The sequence below is a fragment of the Nelusetta ayraudi genome, unplaced genomic scaffold (genome assembly GCF_046127955.1).
Source record: "Nelusetta ayraudi isolate G7.1 ecotype Tasmania unplaced genomic scaffold, CSIRO-AGI_Nayr_v1 ptg000130l, whole genome shotgun sequence".
NCBI classification, from domain to species: Eukaryota; Metazoa; Chordata; class Actinopteri; order Tetraodontiformes; family Monacanthidae; genus Nelusetta; species Nelusetta ayraudi.
In genome coordinates, this window is record NW_027466180.1 from 1,002,882 (window position 1) to 1,025,724 (window position 22,843).

General features: G+C 46.5%; 1 protein-coding gene and 1 long non-coding RNA gene across 4 annotated transcripts; one reads left to right on the forward strand and one right to left on the reverse strand.

Annotated features, from left to right (window-relative positions):
• Positions 1 to 1,301: 1,301 nt before the first annotated feature.
• abch1 (ATP-binding cassette, sub-family H, member 1) lies at positions 1,302 to 22,687 on the reverse strand. Of its 3 annotated transcripts, XM_076050820.1 has the most exons (21): positions 22,601 to 22,687; positions 21,577 to 21,700; positions 19,112 to 19,260; positions 18,559 to 18,718; positions 17,261 to 17,415; positions 15,391 to 15,498; positions 14,663 to 14,756; positions 12,681 to 12,755; positions 12,398 to 12,581; positions 11,816 to 11,912; positions 11,554 to 11,722; positions 10,674 to 10,774; positions 8,853 to 8,923; positions 8,709 to 8,758; positions 8,573 to 8,629; positions 7,964 to 8,034; positions 7,794 to 7,882; positions 7,101 to 7,204; positions 5,620 to 5,779; positions 5,360 to 5,464; positions 1,302 to 3,972 (listed from the first exon to the last, which is right to left on the reverse strand). In XM_076050820.1, the coding sequence occupies exons 2-21, from the start codon at positions 21,652 to 21,654 to the stop codon at positions 3,866 to 3,868; spliced, it is 2,184 nt and encodes a 727-aa protein (XP_075906935.1). In that variant the 5' UTR covers positions 21,655 to 21,700; positions 22,601 to 22,687; the 3' UTR covers positions 1,302 to 3,865. The 3 variants fall into 3 exon arrangements, with proteins under 3 accessions (XP_075906935.1, XP_075906936.1, XP_075906937.1); XM_076050821.1 differs by lacking the exons at positions 21,577 to 21,700; positions 22,601 to 22,687 and adding an exon at positions 21,299 to 21,452; XM_076050822.1 differs by lacking the exons at positions 21,577 to 21,700; positions 22,601 to 22,687 and adding an exon at positions 20,266 to 20,464.
• LOC142904613 (uncharacterized) lies at positions 6,617 to 12,837 on the forward strand. Its single transcript, XR_012929433.1, has 3 exons — positions 6,617 to 7,172; positions 12,395 to 12,613; positions 12,707 to 12,837. It is a non-coding gene; the product is annotated as an uncharacterized LOC142904613 (long non-coding RNA).
• Positions 22,688 to 22,843: the final 156 nt, after the last annotated feature.

Consider the following 22,843-nt stretch of genomic DNA (forward strand, 5'->3'; position numbering starts at 1 on the left):
TCGTGTGCTCGTGGGAGCTGGTCTGAGAAGATAAACACAGCAGACCAGACGCACAGCAGCCTGTAAGTTAGGGGTTTTCAGCTTGTTGTTTTTTTTCATCTGAGTTGTTGGTAATGTTGGCTGGGCTGAGTGGTGTGAAAGTACCTCCAAGTGCCTGACAGCTGCAGAATGAATATATATGAATGAACACACACATACACATACACACACACACGCACACATATATGTGTATGTGTGTATATGTGTGTGTATATGTATATGTACGTATATGTATATATATATGTCCTGTATATACATATACATGCACACACATATGTCAATATTTTTGACTGATATATTTCATCTATTATTTCTATCTATCTATCTATCTATCTATCTATCTATCTATCTAAGCTTCATGGGTGAAGCGTCCTGACACTTGATTACAAGAGGACAAACTCTACAGAAACTGCCAGGACGGCTGATGGAGGCGAGGGTCACAGGAAGGTCACCGTCATTCCAACAGTTTGGACCTCACACGTTCAGTTTTCCTCAACCTGACCGAGGTGGTCGGGTGTCACTGCCTGCAATTACGCCACCACACCGACTGTAATTAGTTGGGTTGTTGTTACCAAACACTGTAATTGGCTGAGGACGGGCAGCAGGGCGAGCTCCCGTTTCTCACAAAAGTCCTTTTAACGCAGAGGCTTTACACCTCCCTCCGACAGGGGGCGCCACCAAAACCAAATTGACTTTTTTTGTTTTTTTTGCACCTCACGTTTTACTAAATCTGCTTATCCACTGCACAGTTTCAATCCAACGCATTGCCTCGCTCTTTGATTATAGTTGTTAACACATGCAATCGATCCACTTACAAAATGAATTTGCTCTCACACGCAAAAGTCAGTTTTAAAAGTGTTTTTCACCGCAGCACAAACGGTTCGAGCAGAAGCGCAGCAGGATTTTGGTCCCACGGAGCGGCAAAACACACACACACACACACACACACACACACACACACACACACTCACAAAGAGTTAAAACGGAGTGTGCAGAAGAATGTGGTGGAGGCAGCCGGGGTCATCGCCGTCACCACGGTAACGGCAAACACAGTGATGCAAGTCAGGATGACATCAGAGTACATCTGTCGTGCACGGCCCGCGGCTGTTTATGTAACCACGAGCGCTGTGGGCTTTTTTTCTCTGCCTCTCTCTCTCTCTCTCTCTCTCTCTCTCTCCTTCTCTCTCTCTCTCTTTGTACTTTTGCCGTGTCGCTGAGACTCAGCGACAGGGACAGAACAGAAGAGGAGGAAGCAAGGGGAGGAATTTCTCAGTGAGGTTTTATTGTTTCAAAACACACAAACACAACTTCCATCAGCGTCTCTGAGATCACGGCGTGACAACAACAACGGAACAGGGATGCAAATGTGCGACAGGCCCTTCAGGGAGGAACGGGTGGAGGTAGTCGATTCAGAAGAAAGGAAAAAAACACACAAAAGAACTTTATCAGGCGTCGACGAGAAGACCCCGACTTTCGTCAAACAGAGACGTTTGTCGGATTACTTCAGGGATTTTCAAGGCGCAAGGCGGGTCGTTTGATGCTGACCACGGCATGCGTTCTCCAAAGAATTGAATATTAATCACTTTTTGCAACAAAATGATTTTTAAAGGTCCCACATTAGGGCAAAACTCAGGATCAAACTACATTTCCTAAGAATAATCTGTGTCTTTTATCAAAAAGCTCCACCCAACCCTACTTCTTTAGCTTGTGCCTTTTATTTTATTTTTATTTTATTTTTTTAAGGGTTGTGTGTGCAAAAACACATAGATCCAAGCAATTGGCCCTTTGTGATGTCACAAAGTTCGCTGGAGAGCTTCAGACATACTTTTTTCAATAATCAAGACTTTATAGACACTTAAGATCATGATTTCCATGGAACAGGTTGATCTTGTCAACCAATTTATAGATATTTAATAGAAAGGAAGGGTGAGGCACTCAATGAGTGACACGACCAGGACGGGGGCTCAACTTCAGTCAGTGGCCTTTTTCATGACTGTGTACAAAACCAATGAGACTCGCGTTATACATCAGCGGGAGCAGTTTGCAGCAGGAGCACCACCGCGCGTGAAGCAGAGCAGCAGCAGCAGATTTACAGTGCAGAGAAGTCTCGGTAGTTCACATCTCACATGACAAGCAACATTAAAGTACATCACTACTATATAATCTGCCGCAAATCATCTCATCATCTCTTCAAAAAAATACTTAGTGATTGTAAACATTTTTTTTTTTTTTTTTTTAATCCTCAAAATAATATAAATTGGCACAACCTGATGATGGCCTGAACAGTTTGGGATAATATAATATGTTATGTGTAAATATATATATATATATATATATATATATATGTAGAGCAACATCCCGGTGTGATTTTTTTTCTTTTTCATATTATGACGTTTCCAGTGAAAGTCTCATAATTAATAAAAAATAATTAGCACAGAGCCATTTTTCATTCAAGACTTGGAAAAAATGCAGATTAGAAACAAGTGCAAGACACTTCACATGTGGCCAAATCGTAGATAATTGTGCATGTGACATTGGATTAACCAGCGATTTACAACGTTGTCCCGTGTTCGTTTGTTTTCCCACAAACAGCTTCAGTAGAAAAAAATTGCCGCGCTCCCGAAACGAAGGCGGCCTTCTTGGTTGGAAGCTGAACTCGAACACTTGTACACTTGATAAACTGGGCAGAGCCACGTTCTACTTTTAAACCACTTTCCCACATATTTTTCTATTTTTCTTCCCTTTTCCCACAGTGTCGACACAACAACACCCCGAAGGCACGTCTCCATGACAGCCAAACAAGTGAGCGTGTGCGCTGGAGTCCTCGTCACTGTTGGAGACGCACTCATAAACACGCTGTAAAGTGTAATGTCTTTATAACTAGATTTGTAAAAAAAACAAAAAAAAAAAAACAGTGTGTGTGTCGGGGTGGGTAGTTTGCGTGTGAATGCAGAAAAAGGCTGTAATGAATGTGATGAGCGTGACGAAGCCGTCCGGCAGCCTCCGCTCTTCAACGTTAAAAAAGAAAGACAAGTTGCTTCATTTCCAGCACCGGGCTCCACTTTCACCTGGAGACTGGGAGGACTGACTGAAGGTGGCGCCGTCGCATCTCAACAAGCCAGAGGAACTCAGCCAGAAAAGGCAGTCCACCCGTCAGTTTGTCCGATTGGGACACACAAACAAACACACACACACACACACACACACACACACACACACACACACACACACACACACACACACACACACACACATACACACACACACAAACAAGGTGTTTGGGCATTTCTTGTCGGGCCTGGTGAGACAATTTTTGAAAAAAAAAAAAAAAAAAAATTGCACGTTTCTCCAGGAGATCAATAAAGCATCTATGGTTCTGTCTGCACAAATCAGTATTTTTCGTCAAATGTGTGTTTGTGTTTACGTGTGTGTGTGTGTGTGTGTGTGTGTGTGTGTGTGTATGTGGGGCATACTTCCATCCAGAACACTGGCAAACAGAAATATATTTATATATGTTAAAAAAAAAAGACCCTGAGTTGGTGAATGACTCAATGGTGGAAACGTTCAAGAGGAGAAGCTGCACTGCACACTGAAGTCGCACCAGTCAATATGACAGCACTGACGTCACACATGTGCTCATTTTGTGCGTGTGTGTGTGCGTGTTTGAGAAATGGGGACAGACACTTAAGGAGGAGGTTGAGGAGCAGCAGGACTCTTGAGCTCCATCAGTCCTTCTAATCCCTTCACCCAACAAAAACTTCTGGCCGAGTGTCTGCGCTCGCCAACGCTCTCGGCGTCGCACCGACAACCTCTTCACGGTGCCGCGTCACGTCCGCAGCTTCAAGATGATGGTGGCCAGGACCAGGAAGAAGGTGTTCCAGCCCAGAGTGGCAGCGAAGCCTCGCCACACCATGTAGCGGGTCAGACCCCAACCTGAGAGAGGGAGTGACAGAGGTCCCGGTTAACATTCAGCCTTTAATTTAGCCTTGCGCAAAAGAATAAAACAGGTGGGAATCACGCAACAAACTGTCAGTCAAAAAGCCAGACGAGCTGCAGAAAAGAAGGAGAAGAAGAAGAAGAAGAAGAAGAAGAAGAAGATTTTTTTTTTTGATTTTTACAATCACATTTATTTACAAAATACAGGCTAAAAACTTATGCACCTTTTCCTAACATAAATAAATGATTAAACAAAGAATTAAATGAACTAAAAAAATATAATAATGAACAACAAACCAAAATCAAAACCAAGCCAAAAGAGACAACCCATTCAAAACAAAACGAAATAAAAATAAAATATTAAATAAATAAATACATAAATAGACAAATAAAAATAAAAACACAACACAAAAAAAAAACACAAACACAAATCAAAGTGCAAAAGAGGAGAAGAAAAGAAAGAAAGAAAATCTTGCAGTGCAGCTAGATTGCTGGAACAATCAGTCGTCTCTCCTGAAAAAAGCTCAAACGTGAAGTATTGAGGAAACTATGAGACTCAAGAGAAGCAAACAGAGGATTAAAATTCGGAGGAAAACCAACTCCCGGTTTCACTTTGCGACTTGAATTCTGACACTGCCGACCGACCGGGTCTCGTCTTCCACCGCCTCGCCGAGATCAGGATCTCAAACAGGAAGGAGCTCCTGTGACTTCCTGCAACCAATCTTATGACCATGGTCGTTGGGTCGCGCCGCTCAGAGACGAGCACCTCAAACAATGTAGGGGAGTGGGAGGTTTTTTTTTCAGGAGTTACACAAGGCAGAGCAGGAACTGAACACTGCACCTTTTATCATGTGGACCGTATTTCTTATTATTTGGATTTTTTAAGTTTGATTGTCGTGGATGTACACGCCAAATACAAAAGTCAGCTCTCATCAACCTGGAACTTTTAACTATGTCACTTTTCTACGTGCCTTGGAACTTCTATAAAGATTTAAATGAAAAAAAGGGGGAAGAACGATTCAGAAATGGCAAACACACGCAGGCACATACACATACAGACACACACAGACGCACACAGACACACACACCTCATGTTCCAGGAAGCTGAGCTACACAGGACCCAGAGCTGATTAATGATTCAGACCAGCGGCTGATTAACTGGCCGCACTGAGCAAAACAATCCCAGCCACGTGTGTCGAATGCACACGCACGCACACACACACACACACACACACACACACACACACACACACACACACACACACACGACATGGCAAACTGTTACGAAACCCATGCTGCGTGTTGTGTAACGTGTGTGTGTGTGTGTGTGTGTGTGTGTGTGTGTGTGTGTGTGTGTGTGTGTGTGCAGCAGCAGCATGGTCACCTCTGTACATGATGCAGCGCAGGGCCTCGGAGGCCAGGGTCTGCGGCAGCGCCAGGCTGAGGTAGCGCAGCGGGTACGGGATGCACTCCACCGGCCAGATCACACCTGCAGGGTGAGGGGGTGAGGACGAGAGAGAGAGAGAGAGAGAGAGAGAGAGTGAGACTGGGAGACTAGTGTGTGCTGCACCCTCCACTGCAGCAGTACAGTGCCCCTGCCCCACCACTGCGCGGCCACCAGGTGAAGGCGAAGGCCCCGCCTACCGCTGAGGATGAGGTTGGGGTAGAAGACGCCGAGGGCGGCCTGGTTGGCGCTCTGCTCGTCGTCGATGGCCGACGAGATGACCAGGCCAAAGGAGATGCCGGTGACGCCCTGCAGCACGATGAGCAGGATGACCAGCAGCAGGGAGCCTTCGTTAGGAATCTGCAGGTAGAAACATGAAGAAAAATTTGTTAGATATATACATATACATATATATGTACATATATACAGTATATACGTATATATAATGTTTATTATGTATATTATTATTATTATTCATCCATCCATTTTCAATACCCGCTCCTTCCTGAGCTCAGGGTCATGGGGATCTTTAAACACAACACGGTTATGAACAGAGTTTCATTTGACTATGGACTTGATCAGTCTGTCAGATTGTTATCAGAGTGTGTTGCCTGTACAGTGTGTTGCAGCCGAGGCCACGCACTGGACTAAAAAACAAAACAAAAAAACTCCTGAGATCCTCGGAAAGAGCAAAAAAAAGAGAAGAAATTAAAGGCTGAGCTCAATTTGCAGGCGCTCCTTTTTTTTGTGCGGCGACCGGTGTGTGTGTGTGTGTGTGTGTGTGAGAGAGAGTGTGTGTGTCCGTGCACTTGTGCTCCAAGTGTGTTAAGACACTATCCGTCTCCCCTGACAACTTGCAAAAATAGACCTGCGCCGAGAAGCCGCATGACTGCACGGTTGCCACAGCAATGCTGCCATATTGTCCCTGGATACCAGGAGGTGATTTATGCAGCGGTGGTCTCTGGACCTCAGCACCTTCATTAACACACACATGCACGCACACGCACACAGACACACACGCGCTCCCTTGCCCGAGTGCCCTTTCACTTTATTGATTCCATACATGCCCATTGAAAATCGATGAGTCCACATGTTTCCACTTCACAACCTGACCTCACTGACATTTTCACTTTAAAACTCACGCACCATTGCACTGTGTTTTTAGTACATGCACTGCTTAATTTACGTATTAAAAAAAAAAGGCTGATTTTAAGGTCGAGTGTGTAGGACATTTCTTTAATTATATACTGTAGAACATAGAGTGCAATAAACCTCGCACAAACGTTTATGATTAATGAAGCCTGGTAGATTTGAGTAAATCTTCTTGTATTCCACCTGAATTGTTACCGTCAATATAATAAAATAATATATATAATAATAACTCCTTGCGTTGTGTGATTGACAGAGCAGATCCTGTGATCCCTTCCAATCAGAATCACAAGGTTGATGTGTGTCGACAACACACGTCGTCAAGTCCAAGACCAAGTTCACAAAGTCAAACAATTCCTCCTTAAATCTATTTTAGTTATTTTCTTGTGGATTCTCAGTTTATTTATTTGTTTCTTTCTTTGTTTGCTCCCCCCGCCCCCGTGCTGCTGCACAAGCTGTTGTCTAGCCTGGCAGCGCCCTCGGGAGTGTGTGTGTGTGTGTGTGTGTGTGTGAGCGTGAGCGTGTGTAAAACCTTGAAGACGAGCAGGATGAAGAGCAGCAGCAGGATGATCTGAACGCTGATGACGAAGAGCTGCGAGAAGAGGTGAGCCAGCATGGTCTCCAGAGAGCTCACCCCTGACACACACACACACACACACGTACAAACACACACACGCACACGGGAACATTTTCCTGACGTTAATCTCATCGCTGTGACAAAATGAATTGTGCGACTGTGTCTCATTGCGACATTAACTCTGTGTCTGCTGCTGCGTCGCCTTGTTTGGCCTTTTACTGATTGCATTACTCCCCCTGCTGATTACATCTCATATTACAATTGCATTATGCATTTGGTTGATTCTTTTTCCCGGTTAACTCTATTTACTTAAATGCCTGCAGCAAAAGCTTTCATTTGATCAACTTCCAGCGCAGAATCATACAAACTTTCCGGCAACCAGATTATAGATTTTTAAAGAAAACCGATAACTATAGAAAACTCAGTTTGTGTGCTGCTGAACTGCACAACAGCTGCTCAATAAATAGGAAATTGTGCCTTCTTGCCAAAAAAGTAAGACAAAAAAAACAGTGAGGAGAGAGGTTCATTTTTTTTTTTTGACTGACGGATGTGCTTCACTGTGGTTGGTCACACAGCTGTCAAGAACGAGGACAAACCTCAATAGCCAATCGATAGTAAACACGGGTCAAAAGGGTGTTCATTCCTCACCTGCCACCCAGCACCTGTCCAGAAGCCCCTCCTTCCTCTCCAGCACAAAGGAGAGCGCTGTCAGACCCACGGCCAGGTAAAAGGTGATGCTGCGGGGGTGACGGGTGGAGAAGATTGATGACGCTGCTTTGAGAAAGTTTCTCGGATTGTGTGACAAACTAACCACTGACCTGAGCACAGCACCGGGCGTGATGAAGGTGGTGAAGTCCGTGTCGAAGCTGCCGTAGATGGGCTCCTCAAACTGCAACAGAGGGGTTCCAGTTGACTTTTGATCATGTGACATCCACAGATATGCAGTAGCAACAATGTGGTCCAGACTGAACTCTGTCTGATTAACTGCGTTTCCATCACCCCTAGAATTGCGCAAAACCTAAATATCGCAATAAAAAACTGCTGATGGAAACACCTAAACCTGAAACCCGGACATGACGGACAGGGTCATGTGACCAGTTCACTTTAAGTTCACTTCAAGCGATATACCTCTATACCGATACGTCTGAAAAACAACCTCATGAGAGAGTAAAAAGCTTTTTTTTTTTTAAAAAAAAAAAAACGTTTTGGTTTTTCGAAACCTCGTAGATTTTACGAGAATTACGGCTGATACGCGTCAAACCATTCAATGGAAACACCTACAAATCGCAATTTTACTTTGTCGAAATTTTAGAAATATAGCTTTGATTTTGCGGAAAAAAAAAAAAAAAAAAAACTGTAATGGAAACGCAGCTACTGTCGTCACTGTCACCCGTTTGAGCCTTCGCGCAGCCCCGTCTATGCTGTACCTTGATGGGCAGGGAGGCCACGTACGACATGCTGCCCAACTTGTTGTCCACGAAGGCCTGCGGAGGGCAAGACGGATGAGTCAGAACAGCAGGAAGACAGAAGACGGAGGTGTTGGCGGACAAACGCTGTTCATACCTCGAAGGCCTGCATGAGCTTCTTCTGCACCATCAAGGCGATTTGTCGATCTGGGAGGAGGAGGTAAAGGCAGGACGATGAAAAACAAGAGCTTTGCTGATGAAGGTTATTGGCTGATAACCAGGCGAGATGATTCAATCTTACTGGTCAGGTCCAGCCAGACGTGGACTGAGCCTCCGTCCACCACCTCTCTGGAAACCTGCCGCTGGATCATCCTGGAAGCACAGCATCAGCGGCAGAGTGTGAGAGACTCCAGTTGAACAGTTAGTATGGCATCAATTCTGACCTTATTCTTCTGGTACCGTGGAACAAACCGACTCTTAAAGGTCCAGTGTGTAACATTTGGCCTGGTTTGTGATTTTAATATTGATAAAACTTCTAAGGGAGCCTGGTGTGGACAATCCAACTGCCTGATTTGGCATTTAGGGTGAATGCTAGCGTCCTCAAATAAACCAACGAAGAAGAAGGTGGACAATTTAAAAGGATACCACTAGATGTCGCCGTTTCTTTTCAAAATCTCCAAAATTCCAAATACTGTCTGCTTTTGTCATTTTTGAATTCACTTCTGAATGCAGAACCTCCAGGCTGATTGACAGACGAGCTAATTCACTCCTTCACACTTCTTTTAAGTTAAGTTTCCTCTTTCGGCTCAACCCATAGTGGCTTTGGGTTTTCAGTCATGTGCTCTGTGACTCACCACTCCGTCAACACCTCACGTTCTCACGACCTTAAGACATTTGAAAAGAGGCTCTCTAGTTTTTGTTGTTGTTTTGTTTTGTCTGTTGCGTGAACATCACATTATTCACCTAGACGGAGCGTATGATTGGTGCCAGGTGTGTCAGTCGGAGACAGGAAGGACCAGACTGTCGGCCAACCCGTAACGCAAACACACGCACACACACACACACACACAGCCGTGCGCGCAGGTACACAGGAGCTGTGATTCACACCTGAGGCACCAACAACAACAATAGGTGACCTTTGCCCTCAGGAGCTGACTCACTCTCACATGACGGCAGTTCAGAGGTGGAGCCCTGGCGAGGCTCCACTCGTCTCCACGTTCCAAGGACGAGAGATCAGACAGCAATAAAATGGGGAGATTCACGTCTGTGGCGATGCAGCATGAAGTCAAGCACTCAACATTTGCAGCTTGTCAATTAAATGAAGTCGTCAATGTGGTTATTTAGAAATAAAGGCACACTTTGTATCAGTTTTTCAAGGTATTTAAAGGTTTGTAGACTTGAAATTCGTGATATTATTAGCAAGTCCTGAATTCTGAAAACAACCTGGTTTTATTTTAATTTAATCTATATAGTTGCTGCAAAATGCAAGAGGTTGAGTAACGAGTAAAGAGACGGGGACGTCTAACAGGGAAGGAAATCTGGGACGTGGAATTAAAATGTGTGTTTGTCATCTTCCTGCGTGTGTGTGTATATTCCGAGGAGGCTGGAATGAGCTCCGTGTGTCACCCTGATGTCCCGACGGGGACGCCTGCTTCCCTGCGGTTTTCTCTAATGACAGCTAAAAAAAAAAATAAAGCAAAGAAAATGGCTTTGATGCAACACTTCCTCCTGTAATCAGAGTTGGCTCTGGCAGTAGTGGCAGTAGCTTCCTATCCGTCAGTCTGTGCAGTGACACACGCCAAATTAAAACAAAACAAGAAAACAACTCATGGCAGATGAGGCATGCAAGGGAAGGAAAGCAGGCCTGGGGCCTAGTAGACCTGAGCAGGAGTTCAGCCGAGGCACAGAGCCAACAGGCTGCTTGGAGATTATTTTTTTGCACATGTCACCAGTTCATCCCTGTTGTGACTCTGCTGCTGCGCTAGTGAGCTTCTTCTCTGAAGACATCGTCCTGCTTCACTGATCTCTGATCTTCTAATCAAATCATCCACAGCGCGCTACCATGTTTTCACCCAGCAGATCTCCACTCCTGATTGGCCGCTGGCGGCTGAGCCCATCTCACCTTTTGGTCAGGTAGCTGGTGAAGTTGCTGCCGAAGCCGATGACGCCCCAGTATTCCCCGTTGTAGATGCCGTCAAAAGCCTCCTGGTGGGACAGGTGCACCTTGGGACGGAAACGACAAGACACTCATTGACTTGGACCTCCACCACGTTTGGCTGCACTTCAAAGTACTGCTTTCAGTGGGATGTCTGTAGATAAGGGTGTCGGTCTCGTCTCTGACTCTGAGGCATTTTTTACTGGGTCTTGTCTCGGTCTCAGACTGGACGGACTGGGGACTTTTGACCAAGACCAGTCAAGGCTCCGTTTGTGACACTCAGAGTGACACAGCCCCTTATTCCGAGTTCATGTATTTTTTAATTTCATGAAGAAAAAAAAAAAAAAGCAGTAACTTTTTTTTTTAAATGGTTCAAAACAGTTGTTGGCTGTTTTGTTGCGAGATCTGTTTTGTTGTTATTCTTCTTTGATATCTGAGGTCTTGGTCTTGTCTTGATCTCGATACTGTCTAGTCTTGGTAATGTCTTGGTCTCGGTTAGTGCGGTCTTGACTGGGTCATGCACTGGAAAACTTTCACACCTCGAAAGCAGAAGTTTGTTGTGCTGTGAGCCGTGAAGTTGCACACTTCCTGTCTGAAAGACCAAACTGTCTGTGTCAAGGCCAAGTGTGGTGCTCAAACCTCCTCCTTCTGGCACTTGACCACGTTTCAAGGTTGCATTTTAGCAGGAAAGTGTTCTCTTCGCTCTATTAAAACATAACGAATTTCGAAATTCCTTCATCAAAATATGGTCACAAACAGCCGTCTCCGCTGTGAGGACGAGAGGAAAAAGTCCTGATGAAGAACCAGAGAAACATCCTGGTTCCTCTGATCTGGGCAGAACGTGTACCTGTTGTATGCTGGACTCGTCCAGGAAGGAGAGCAGCGAGCGGCTGAAGGCCGAGGGGGAGCTCTCGTTGTTGACCACGGCCACCTGGATGCCCATCGGGTCGCCACCCACGCACAGGCAGATGAGCGAGATCTGGATGACGGGCAGCAGGAACTGGAAGCACAGCGAGCTAAAAGGAGGGGGGGGGCAAAGCGGCGGGTGTTAGCGGCGGCCGGTAGCGGCGAAGCTCGGCCCTACTGACAGTGTGAGGCTGTGCACCAACCCTGGCATCCTCCTCATGCGCACCATGGTCTTGACCATCAGGGCGGTGATGTTCCTCCACTTGGGCAGCATGTGTCGGGCTCGCACCTTCCAGTCGGCTGAAGGCCACAAGAGAGGAACAAAAAAAAATGTTGCCTATTTGCAGAAGTGTATTTTTTTAACTGCACACTTTCAGAATGAAACGGAGCCAGCAGTGAATGATTGGCTCAACATTTGAGAAGTTTCTCCTCCACCTGACTGACTGACTGACTCTGACTGACTGAAACAAACTCTGTTATCATTACAATGTTTCAATGGTGTGTCAGTGTCCTGGAAACAGATGAGACGAAGAGATAATAGTTGCATTTGATATTTTTGTAGCAAAACTTCTCATTCGGCTCTGCGCTACATGTGTTGCAAATCCAACTGTTCATAAAATGTAAAAAAAAAAATTCTTTCATACCCTACAAATATTTTGTATTTATTTTTTTATTGCCTTATGTCTTTTAACTAATATACTTTTTCATATTTTCTGCACTATAATGTTGCAGTAATAATGCAAATTCCTGGATTAATGAAGGTGTTCTATTCTATTCTACAGTACCCGAGTATTTGGGCACGTCCTCGGCGGAGCCTGCTCCGACCACCAGGATTGGCCGGCTCTCGTCCCGCCCACTCTCGAAGGACTGGCTGTTCTCCAGCGGGCCGGCGCCCTGCGGACTGGGCTCCTGCTTGCAGGCCACATGGTCCGACGTCTCGCACAGCCGCAGGAAGGCGCCCTCCAGGGTCTGCAGTGGGGAGGACCGGGAGGAGAGGACAGGTGACGACCTTGACGGTGACGCCGGCCGCCACCTCGCTGTGTGTGTCTGTCACAGCCTGTCACTCACTGTAGCGCTGTGCTGCTTCATGACAGCGTCGGGGGGACCTTCAGCCAGCAGGCGACCGTTTCTCATCAGACCCACCTGGGGGGAAAGAAGCGAGAGGAGCAGCACGGGCGACATGAGTGCAGGGAGACAGGAGATCGTTCAAACGTGAATGTGAAAAAAAGAGACACGTTGAGAGAAAATCTGTTCAAATGTAACACAATCTGACGAGAACTTTGGACTTTAAAATGGAAACATAAATGACTTATACTGACTGAAATACCGTATCACCTGTAACAAATGCCATTTTAGATTACATTTATGCTCCAGTGTGGGAAAATTTGGCTTGATTTATGACTTTAAGATTGGTAAAAGCTTAACATACTACCCATAAATACATTAATAACAGTGTATACTCACAGTACAATTAAAGTAATTGGGTTTTCCTACCCTTAGAACAGTTCTCATACATATAACAATATACAGAGAGACATAAGGGTCTTACTCCTTATTAGCTGCCATTTTGCAATGCCATATTTGAAGGAAACCCGTCTGTCACAGTGCACTAAATACCAAACAGACTTCCTCAACAATTTTACAGCATAATGAGCTATGATGGAGTTGTTTTTAGCTATTTTTGCTATTTATAAAGATACACGCCTCACAAAACTCTCAGTGGCCTACTTCTCCCATCAAAGTGGGACAAACTGTGGTGGGAAAACGAAGAAGAAAAAGTAGAAGAAGAACGTCAACGGGTCTGAAACAGAGACGTGTGACGCACGACGCACGACCTTGAACCTCATTCCTGTGAGGCTAAAGGAGGAAGACGAGGACAAAACCGTTGATGCCCTGGCAGCAGTTTACATAAAAAAATTACAATTTCCATTGAAAACAGAAAAAAACCTTGTGTGTTTAACAGGGAAGGAAAGCTGCTTAAACAGTCACAGGGCAAATAAGTCTCAGCTCGCAGGTGAATTTGTCAGACTTATTACTTATCAAACTTATCGTACGCGCAAAATGCGACCGCGTTAATGTGTAACAACGTAAAGCAGAACAAACCGAGTGCCCCGCATTCCTTTTGAGTTCAAGCGAGATTGTGGTCGGTTCCGAACAGTCGAGGAGGAATCCTCCACGCTGAGGAACGACTGGATGAAGGCCTGCGGTGCTGTAATCTGCAGGGCAAACTCCCGCTTTATGGACTTTTGCCAGGGGGGAGATTAGTTGGCGAAACAGAGGCTGAACCCGCGGAAATGGGTTTATGGGGAGGCCAGCGTGAGCTTAACAAGGGGTGACCGAGGTATGTCTGACATTCTGTGAAAAAAAAGAAGAGGAGGAGTGTGAGTCTATAGGATTATTACTCCACATCACGCCGGACTGTTTGAGGAGAGGGAAACTACTGTTGGGCAATATTTAGACAGGATTCCACTGGCCGGTGGTCCAAATAAGCCAGCAAAGGGTCAACGGCGCCTCCTGCGGCCTGCAGAAATCTGTTCTGTCTGCCTGCCTGCCTGCCTGTCTGTCTGTCTGACTCCGTTCAAGCTCTGCAACGTGCAGGCAAATCATAATTACCGGCTATAAAAATCCAATGTCCAAACCAAGATATTGAGAAGATGTGATAAGATATGAGAAGATAAATAAGCGGTGACGCGAGGGCCAATAAAATCCAGGGCGGTTCGGCTGCACGCTCTGCGCTCAGAAATGTCCTCAATGGCAATCTGATCAGATTTCATCAGATTTCAGACCATTTTATTAATATGCTTTGTTAAAAAAAAACGAGACCATTAGCAAATGCTTGAAACAGGATTTTTGTCAAGCTGCCAGCGCTAATTAACTTCATCTAGCAAAGCTGGCACAGACGGACTCATTATTTCCTGTGAGGGGATCAAACACGGGGCCCAGTGTGGCTGCTTTGTTTTGTTGTTTGTGTAGCATTCATTTCTCCTCCAGTGTGTATGTGTGTGTGTATGTGTGCGTGCGTATGTGTGTGCGCGCGTCGAGCGCCTCACCACGTCGGCCTGCCGGGCCTCCTCGATGTAGTGCGTGGTGATGATGACCGACACCTTCCCCGTCTTCACGATCTCCACCAGATGTTGCCAGATCCTGGAAAAAAGGGGGAAGAGGGAAGCGGCGTCAGAACAAGTTACGCAACAACACTCGACCCGACGGGTTAGCAGATTTCTGCTGTAATCGTAGTACAAAATAAATAAATAAATAAATAAAAAAGCTGGCCAAGTGGCAGGTTTTTTTTTTTCCGGGCCAGCGGACTAATGTGACCCTCTGATGAGGGTTTGGGTGTCGTTACACAATGAGAGCGGCAGCAACAAGCTGCTGTGAGGGTGGACAGCAGGCTGGATGTCTCACTCTGGGCCTACTGTGTGTTGTGCCACCGCAAAGAGTGACTGACAGTCAGAGGACAGCTGGGAATTGTGGGAGTTTTGCAGGCGTAGAAAAACCCTCCTACAATTGGTAAAAGCTACCATTGCTATGCAGATGATACACAGCTATACATGCCGCTGCAGCCAAACAACCCCAACCAAATCCAAAATCTAGAGGCATGTGTTTGCCACATCAAACACTGGATGTGTCATAATTTCCTCAGTAGTGATTGACCATGTTTCATGGTGATTTTGCATTTTAAATAAACTGATTGATTGATTGATTGATTGATTGATTGATTGATTGAGGTGAAGTGTGCGTGAGGGAGAGAGAGTGAGAGAGAGAGAGAGAGACATACTTGGACCTGAGGACAGGATCCACTCCCACCGTGGGCTCATCCAGGATGAGGAGCTCTGGGTTCTGAAGCAGTGCCGCCCCCAGAGACACCCGGCGCTTCTGGCCGCCACTGAAAAGTGAATGAAACCATGAAAAATGGCCAGCAAACAACAAACAGCATAAACAATTTTTTAATAACAATCTCACTGAAGCCAACAGAAAAAAAACACACAAAATCTGTCAAAGTGAGGCAACAAAAACCTGCAACCTATGTGTGTGTCATGTCTGAGGGGTGGGAGGGCCACAAGCTAAACCTGCCCGACAACACTGAGGAAAACAACAACACCCGAGCGGCAACAGAAGATGGATGGACGGAGGAATGTGAGTGAGGAATCTGTGCAATATTAGAGCACTGATCATCAGGACGAGGCCTCTGAAGTGCAAAGAGAAGCCGTTAGATAAAGAGCAGCAGCAGCAGCGACAGTCAGGCGCTGTGTGTTTACTCATACCAGGCAAACTTCCTACCATTGTGCGTCAGCGAAGGCTGCACAGCAATTCAAGAACTGATGGGTCGATTGCACAGTGCATTCAATATCAAGTACCCGCCCCCCTTATTTATTTTTTTATTTAATAGCCCACCCTCCTCCATCCTGGGAGTTCTGGTTGCAGGTCAGAAACGTGACCGTTTCAGTGACACCGCAGGAAAACTTGGGTGAGAGCCGCTTTCGAGGGGCCTCCCTGGAAACACAGGAGCCTTTGTGAAGCAATGGAGAGCAGAAAGCAGAGTAGTCGATTAACGCTGCCCTCCTAATAGCTGTAACAACAACCCGAAAGGGCCACAATTTATTTCTGCAGACGCAGCCATAGACAACGACAGCGGCAACACTAAGCGTTTGTTCACATCTTAGCGGGCAGAATCGGAGACGAGGAATGAGGTCGGGGTTTTTCAAGCGGCCGGTCTCGCTCAGCAGTCCATCATCCCGCTGGAAAGAAAGTTTTGGTTTGGCGAGTATCGTATGTGCAGAAACGTGATGTTTCTACAGAGGTGAAACCGAGACAAAAGAACCACAGAAGTTCCTGTGCAAGCTATAAAAAAAAGCTCTGCTGTGTTTAAATCTGATGAGCGTCTATTCAAATTCACGGTGGAAAATTAAAGGAACCTTTTCTCAAGTGCAATTCTCACAATAACCACATTCTGCAGAGAACATCCATGAGAAAAGAACATTCAGCCGTGGCCTTCGCATCAAATAAAATGCCGGCGCTTATCTTTCCTTTCTCCCATTACTGCTCGCCTTTGAAAAGACAAATATATCACCATCTCATCAACGTATTGTTTTATGGGCACTGAAATTTAAGCCTGCCATGAAGATCAGGGCCGGTGAATCACGGATCAAAGTCCACAAAGCAGCTGTAAAAACTGATTGGGCAGAATGATGTGCATTTGAGTGCATTTGCATTTCAGTACAACACACCTGCAACCTTGTACGCTGAGCAAAAAAACATGGACTCATCCATCTGCTTTCATCTAAGTCCTGAGATTTAATAGACGGTCATCTTCCTTTCAGATGCAGTGAAGCAAAGAAAAGGCGACGGTCGCAAGCTGCTCTAAAGTTTAAAATACAAAAAAATAAACAAAGACAGACAGAGAGAAGGTGACCATGAGCCTCGCTAATGCTAAAAAGCAGTTGCTGGAGCAGTACTGGATGACTCTTTTACATTACGATTGGTCTGATCTGTGTGATGGACAGGATGGATGGTTTCGTCCAATCACCCTCTTTTTCCCTGTGGTTCTTCACCAAATGGGTATGTGACAAAAAAAAGACGAGGCCAACAAATCCAGGAAACACATCGACAACCAAGCCAGACTTGCATCCAAAGTCAGTCTCTCTCACCTGAGTTTACGGACCAGGCTGCTCTTCTGAGGCAGGTCCAGGAAGTCAATGAGGAAATCTATTCGCGCCTGGGTCTCCTTTGACGTCAGGCCGTGGATGCGACCGAAGAAGGTGAGCGTGTCACCGATGGTGAACTCGTTGTACAGCGCCAGCTCCTGCCAAGCGGGAAGAACACCGACGGTGAAAACATTTTGGGCCTCAGGATTAACAAGTCACACTTGGTACATTGTAGCACCCTGCTGACAAAGAATCAAAGCTTTTTATTTGTCGTGTTACATGGCGGCGAAATGTTGGTGTTGCTGAAGCCAACATGACTGTGCATTATGAGGTATGAAGAAAGCATGAAAAGTTTTGAAGAGGTGGCAAGTCAAATATAAGTTCTAATAAAGCAAAAAAGCAAAACAAAAAAAAAAAGAAAAAGGTTGAAACAGTCAAGTACAGATGAGGGTGTTGGAAGGGTTGAAACACTTCCAACACTGAGCAGTTCTCAGAGAAGGTGACGTATGAATCTCAAAGTTCAGAGCCGGTCTGTTTAATGTCAGTCCTCAGGCCTGCAGCCGAGGCCCTGCAGAAGCTTCTGGCTGTGACTCGGTCCTCTGGTCTCCGTCTTCCACTCAGATGTTCAGCAGGACATGCAAATCAGCCGGCGGCTGCCCGAGAGCATGGCGTCACGTTCCCTCCTCGGTGGCAGGCTAATGTGTCACGCAGGGGGACACGTGTCTGGTGCGCCGGCGGCCTTGATAGACCTCCGGTTCATTTTAGCCCCAAAATAAAAGCGCCTGGGCGGACGCAGTGTTTAAATGGTGAAAAATAAACCTGCTGCTGATAAACTCTGACACAACTGGGATGTGAGAAGGTGAAAAGCTGCTGCAAGGAAGTGTGAGTCTGGTTGCTGTCTCCACTCCTTTAAACTGCACAAAGTACAGTGGGAAAATTATATTTTCAGCCTGTATGCATTTTTGCATTATACAATATATTTAAGGACAAATCAAAACGCAGCTTTTCAATGCATGTAGGAGCTGTTTAATTTAGTGTGGGCATATTATTGTTTTTTAACTTTAGACTTAGCATTCAATGCCATTTCTGACACAAGGCGGCAGAGATTGGGAAAGGGATATACTGTATGTTGGCCACTTTGGACTTTTCTTAAACAAAGACAAGTAAAAGTACCGGAATGAACTGGACCTTCTGTCTCATAAAGATCACTAGTGCTCCTCCTGTGCACATGATGGCAAGAGTGGAAATACAAAGGGAAGAAATTACAGAAAATTGCCAATTCAATGCATACAACTTATTACCTGCGGCATGTATCCCACCATCCTCCCCGGCACCTGGTGGCCGGGGAACGCCGGCGGCTTCCCCAGCACGGCGATTCTCCCCCGCGAGATCTTCAGGGTTCCCACAATGCACTTGAGCAGCGTGGTCTTGCCACATCCGCTGGGTCCCAACAGGCCGTATCTGCAGAGTGGAATTGGAATTGTCTGCGCATTGGTTTGACACGTGGCCCATCAAGACAATCAGAAGATAAAGAGATAATAATAAAGATGAAGATAAGCGCACAGCTGCAGATAAGCCCGGCAAAGACTCCGGGCAACGTAAAATACATCTGCTGCTGGTCTCTGTTATTTTTTCTTTTTGTTTTTTACTGTCAAGACTGGAATTTTGATGTCACGTTGACGTGAATGTTTTTCTGACGTGAACTAATTATCTGCGCTTTATATTTGTATATTGAAATTTCAAATTAAGAAGAAAAAAAACGTCTGGAACAATTTCGTCTTTGTCCTCATTGCGTTTCCCACCAAATAAATGCTTTTGCTGAGTGTCATCGACTGTTGCTAAGGCTTCACTCACATCTGCCCCTGCGGCACCGTCAGGTTGAGGCTGCTGAGCACCTTCAGCTTGCCGTACGAGCGGCACACATCTCGGCACTGGATGGCGTAATCCTCCTGTCCGGCAGGCGCCGACGCCTCCAAATCGGCCCTCATGTTCCCCTCCTGGAGCTGCGGAGGAAGAGAGGAAGAGCATCAAGGGCCGTGTTTCCGACCGTCACCTCTGACCTTACTGACCGGCGCGAGACGAAGGCTCGCACATCTCCATCGCATATATGTATGACCAAGATATGAGGATGAATGTGGCAAAAGAGAAAAAATTACAAAAGAATTACAATATTACATATGTGTTCATTCATAGTTTTGATGCCTTGCGTGACAATCTACAATGTAGTCGTGAAATTGAAAGAAAAACCATTAAATCCGAAGTATGTGTCCAAACTTTTGACTGTATAATTTGAATGTCTGATTAAAAATGCCTAAATGCTCACTCCAGGGTGGCAGTAAAACATAGTAATGTAAGATATGAGGAAAGTTTCAAAGCTCACCTCAACTCGCTTTTGCCCGAGGCAGAATAAATGCTGGAATTTCAATTTAAAATGTGTTTACCCACAGGAAACGGCCCACATATTAGCACCACTGGTGCATTCAAAATAAGCAAGTCCTCAAACGACCTGTTGGACAAGCATGTGGCACATGTTTGACCTGCTCACCCCTGCACCGGCGCTGCGGGTGGCTGCTTACTTCTCACTGCTTTTCTTAGCCCGAAAAGCACCAATGTCAGAGCACGCTCTGCCATGTAAAGTCACATAAGCCCCTCTTTTTTTGGCAGACGACGGCGCTGACGGAGCCGGAACTCTTAACTTCACCAGTCCAGAGCGTTTTGGAAAACAAGTCAACGGTTTTTAAAGAATTCCCTTTAAAATCAACCCTCGAGAGACCAGCGGCGTGTTCAACCCTCTGAGATTCCCGGTGGCTGCGGTGACTCTGGTCAGCAGTACGCAGCTCTTAGAACAATCCTCGCTAATCTCCAATAACGGCCTTCTTTCACAGGGTTTCCCCCGCTCTAACTCCCTCTTCTTTAATCCATCTCATTTTTTTTCTCCCCCCCGCCCCCATAAAGAGATTAGGGAGACCGCCTTGCGTAATCTGACGCATTCGCCTGGTCTCACTCACCTTTGGCATTGTGGCCCACATCTGTGGAAATGCCTCACTGACCCTGGACTGTCTGCAGGTTGGGGACAATGTCTGACCTCGTTCCAGGCTCGTCACAACCACAACGACGATACCTTTTGGGTTGCCAGGTCAGGAGAAAAATATCTAAACTATCATCTTGCCCGTCAAAACTGCAGTGGTGAGGGAAGCTGATGGAAAGTGAGGGGAGTGAGGGGAGCGGAGACAACAGCTAAAGAAGGGGGTGTGAACATCAGCTGGCAGGAAGGCAGAGGGGTGAAAAAAAAAATCAACGTCAAGCCGACAAAGGAGAAGTGGAAGAACAGGTGCTGATGAAGAGGCTCGGACAGGAGGAGAGGATGCTTAGGTCACACACACACACACACACACACACACACACACACACACACACACACACACACACACACAGCTCAACATGTGGCCTTTAACCAACCGCTGTTGTCTCCTCTTTTCAGATGACTGGTTTAAAACAAGCTGAAACTCCTCTGATGTGAGAAAGCCACAAATCGCACCTGACGAAGATTGTCCCTCCTCTCTGGTGTTTCACTTTCACACGTTGGTATGCCGCGGAAGTCACCGCAGCCCCGCAGCGCTGATGCCCTGATAATAACAGCCCACCCGGTCGACGGGGTGGCAGCGACTCCTACCTGATTGCAGCCAAGTCTGTGCAAACTGGCGTTGTCGCCGGGCGGAAGAAGAAAAATATAAAAATCAACAAAAATAAAGCGAACTGCAGCGGACGCAAAAACGTGTCGACTTCCAGATTATTTGTTAAAAATGACGCAGACACCCGGCGACGTAGCCAGCTGCTGCACTTTCGCTTCTCTGTCTCGCTCACATGGATGGAGCTCTGCAGCAGCAGCAGCGGCAGCAGCGGCGACGGCGGCGGCGGCAGCAGCAGCGGCGGCGCACGGAGGAGGCGCTCCGTCCCTTCCTCCTCCTCCCCCCCCTCTTTGCGTTCCCCTCTCGTTTACGCGAAACCACTAATGTAAACAGGCGCTTCTTTCCTCAGTACCAGCATTTCCACGCTCATCATCGATCGCGTTCACCGGACACCGTGCAGGCTGCCGCGTCCCTCCGCCACTTTCCTCTGCCAGCCATCCCGCTGCACCGGCGTGGAGGTGGAGGAAGAGGAGGAGGAGGAGGAAGAAGAAGAGGAGGGGGAGGAGGAGGCAGGCCTAGCTGGCTCAATGCCTGCAGCCATACGAAACCTATCTCGCAAAAAAAAAAAAAAAGAAGAAGAGAGAGAGAGGAAAAAAAAGCGCAGAGTTGCAGAGCGTCGCTGCACCTCACCTGCTCCTTCATCTCGGTGCTCTCTGCGCGGCCGCCCATCATCACGTCACCGTGCCGGCCTGCAGCCTCCGCGGCCATGGTGGCAGCAGGGAGGAGGAGGGCGGACAGGCAGCCGGCTGGGACTCTGCAGGGAGAGGCAGAGAGAGATGGGGAGGGGAGGGGTTGCACAGCGGGTCCGGACGCAGTGGCATCACTGCTGCTGCTGCTGCTCTATAGTTGCCGCGTGCAGCAGGCAGACGAAGCGTCAGCTCCGTGTGATGGATCTGCAATGTGGCTGCAGTTTGTGAAATCAGAATTCATCGCCATGTCACTTTTCAAGGCGACATTCCGATGCTGCATGCACGTTATCATCACGCAATATTGCGGCCAATGCTGATAAGTTCAGATCAATCTGTTTCACTCTCAGAGTTGTTACTCTGTCCTGTACTTTCATCCTTTGAAATGTTACAAAATTTAGCGTATCAGGATTCAGGATTCGCTAGAGGAGCCGTGTACAGAATACTGACACAATTTCTTTAGCGCATCACAGCGCCCCCTCTGGGTCTGTTCCTATCCTGCATATTACTGTATGGGGACTGGACTGGTATTGCATTATTATGGCCAGCCCCTCTCCCATCAAGATCATTTGTCTCCTGAAATCAAGCCAATAACGACAACTAACTGCGATGAACTGCTAAAATTGGAGACTAAACCGTAAGTTACAGTGGAAACACAATGATGGGGGGGGGGGACGGACGACACATCTCTTGGCTGCTTGTCAGTGTGCACAAATTTCCTGCAATTTGCTCAGTGGATGTTCCACACATGCTGCTGAGAGCGTGATTGTGCCACTTTCATGTAGTGGTAACTAAACAAGGCACCTCGGTTAAAATCCCTGCTAAAACATTGTCACGTGTCAAAAGTCCAAAATATTTACAGGCAGCTTGCAGGTTCATTTAACAAACATGCATTTCATTATGCTTGATGGACTGGTCACAATGTACTGCATCCTCCCCTGCGTCCTCTCCACACAGCTGTGACTCACTTGTACGAACAGAGGTGAAACGTCTCCAGGTTCCATCGTGCCTTCTTTCTCTCTTAAAGTCGGCCAAAATTAGTGGGCCATTCACAGAGAAAGTGAACGAGGAAGGAAATACAGTAGAATTTGAGGTCATGCTGTAGTATCCACAGTGACCACTAGAGGACAGAACAAACAAGAAAAAGTGTAATTTGACACAAACAGAAAAACACGTGTATTTTGTGATTTGAAACGGTTTTTTTTTTTCAA

Excerpts from the sequence above, each read along its gene's own strand:
- abch1 (XM_076050820.1), bottom strand. The coding sequence starts at position 21,654 with ATGGCCGCGGAGGCTGCAGGCCGGCACGGTGACGTGATGATGGGCGGC. Across the intron at positions 8,924-10,673 it reads ACCAGCTACCTGACCAAAAG|GATGATCCAGCGGCAGGTTT; the intron begins GTGAGATGGGCT and ends CTGTGCTTCCAG. Across the intron at positions 8,035-8,572 it reads TGGCCTCCCTGCCCATCAAG|TTTGAGGAGCCCATCTACGG; the intron begins GTACAGCATAGA and ends CCTCTGTTGCAG.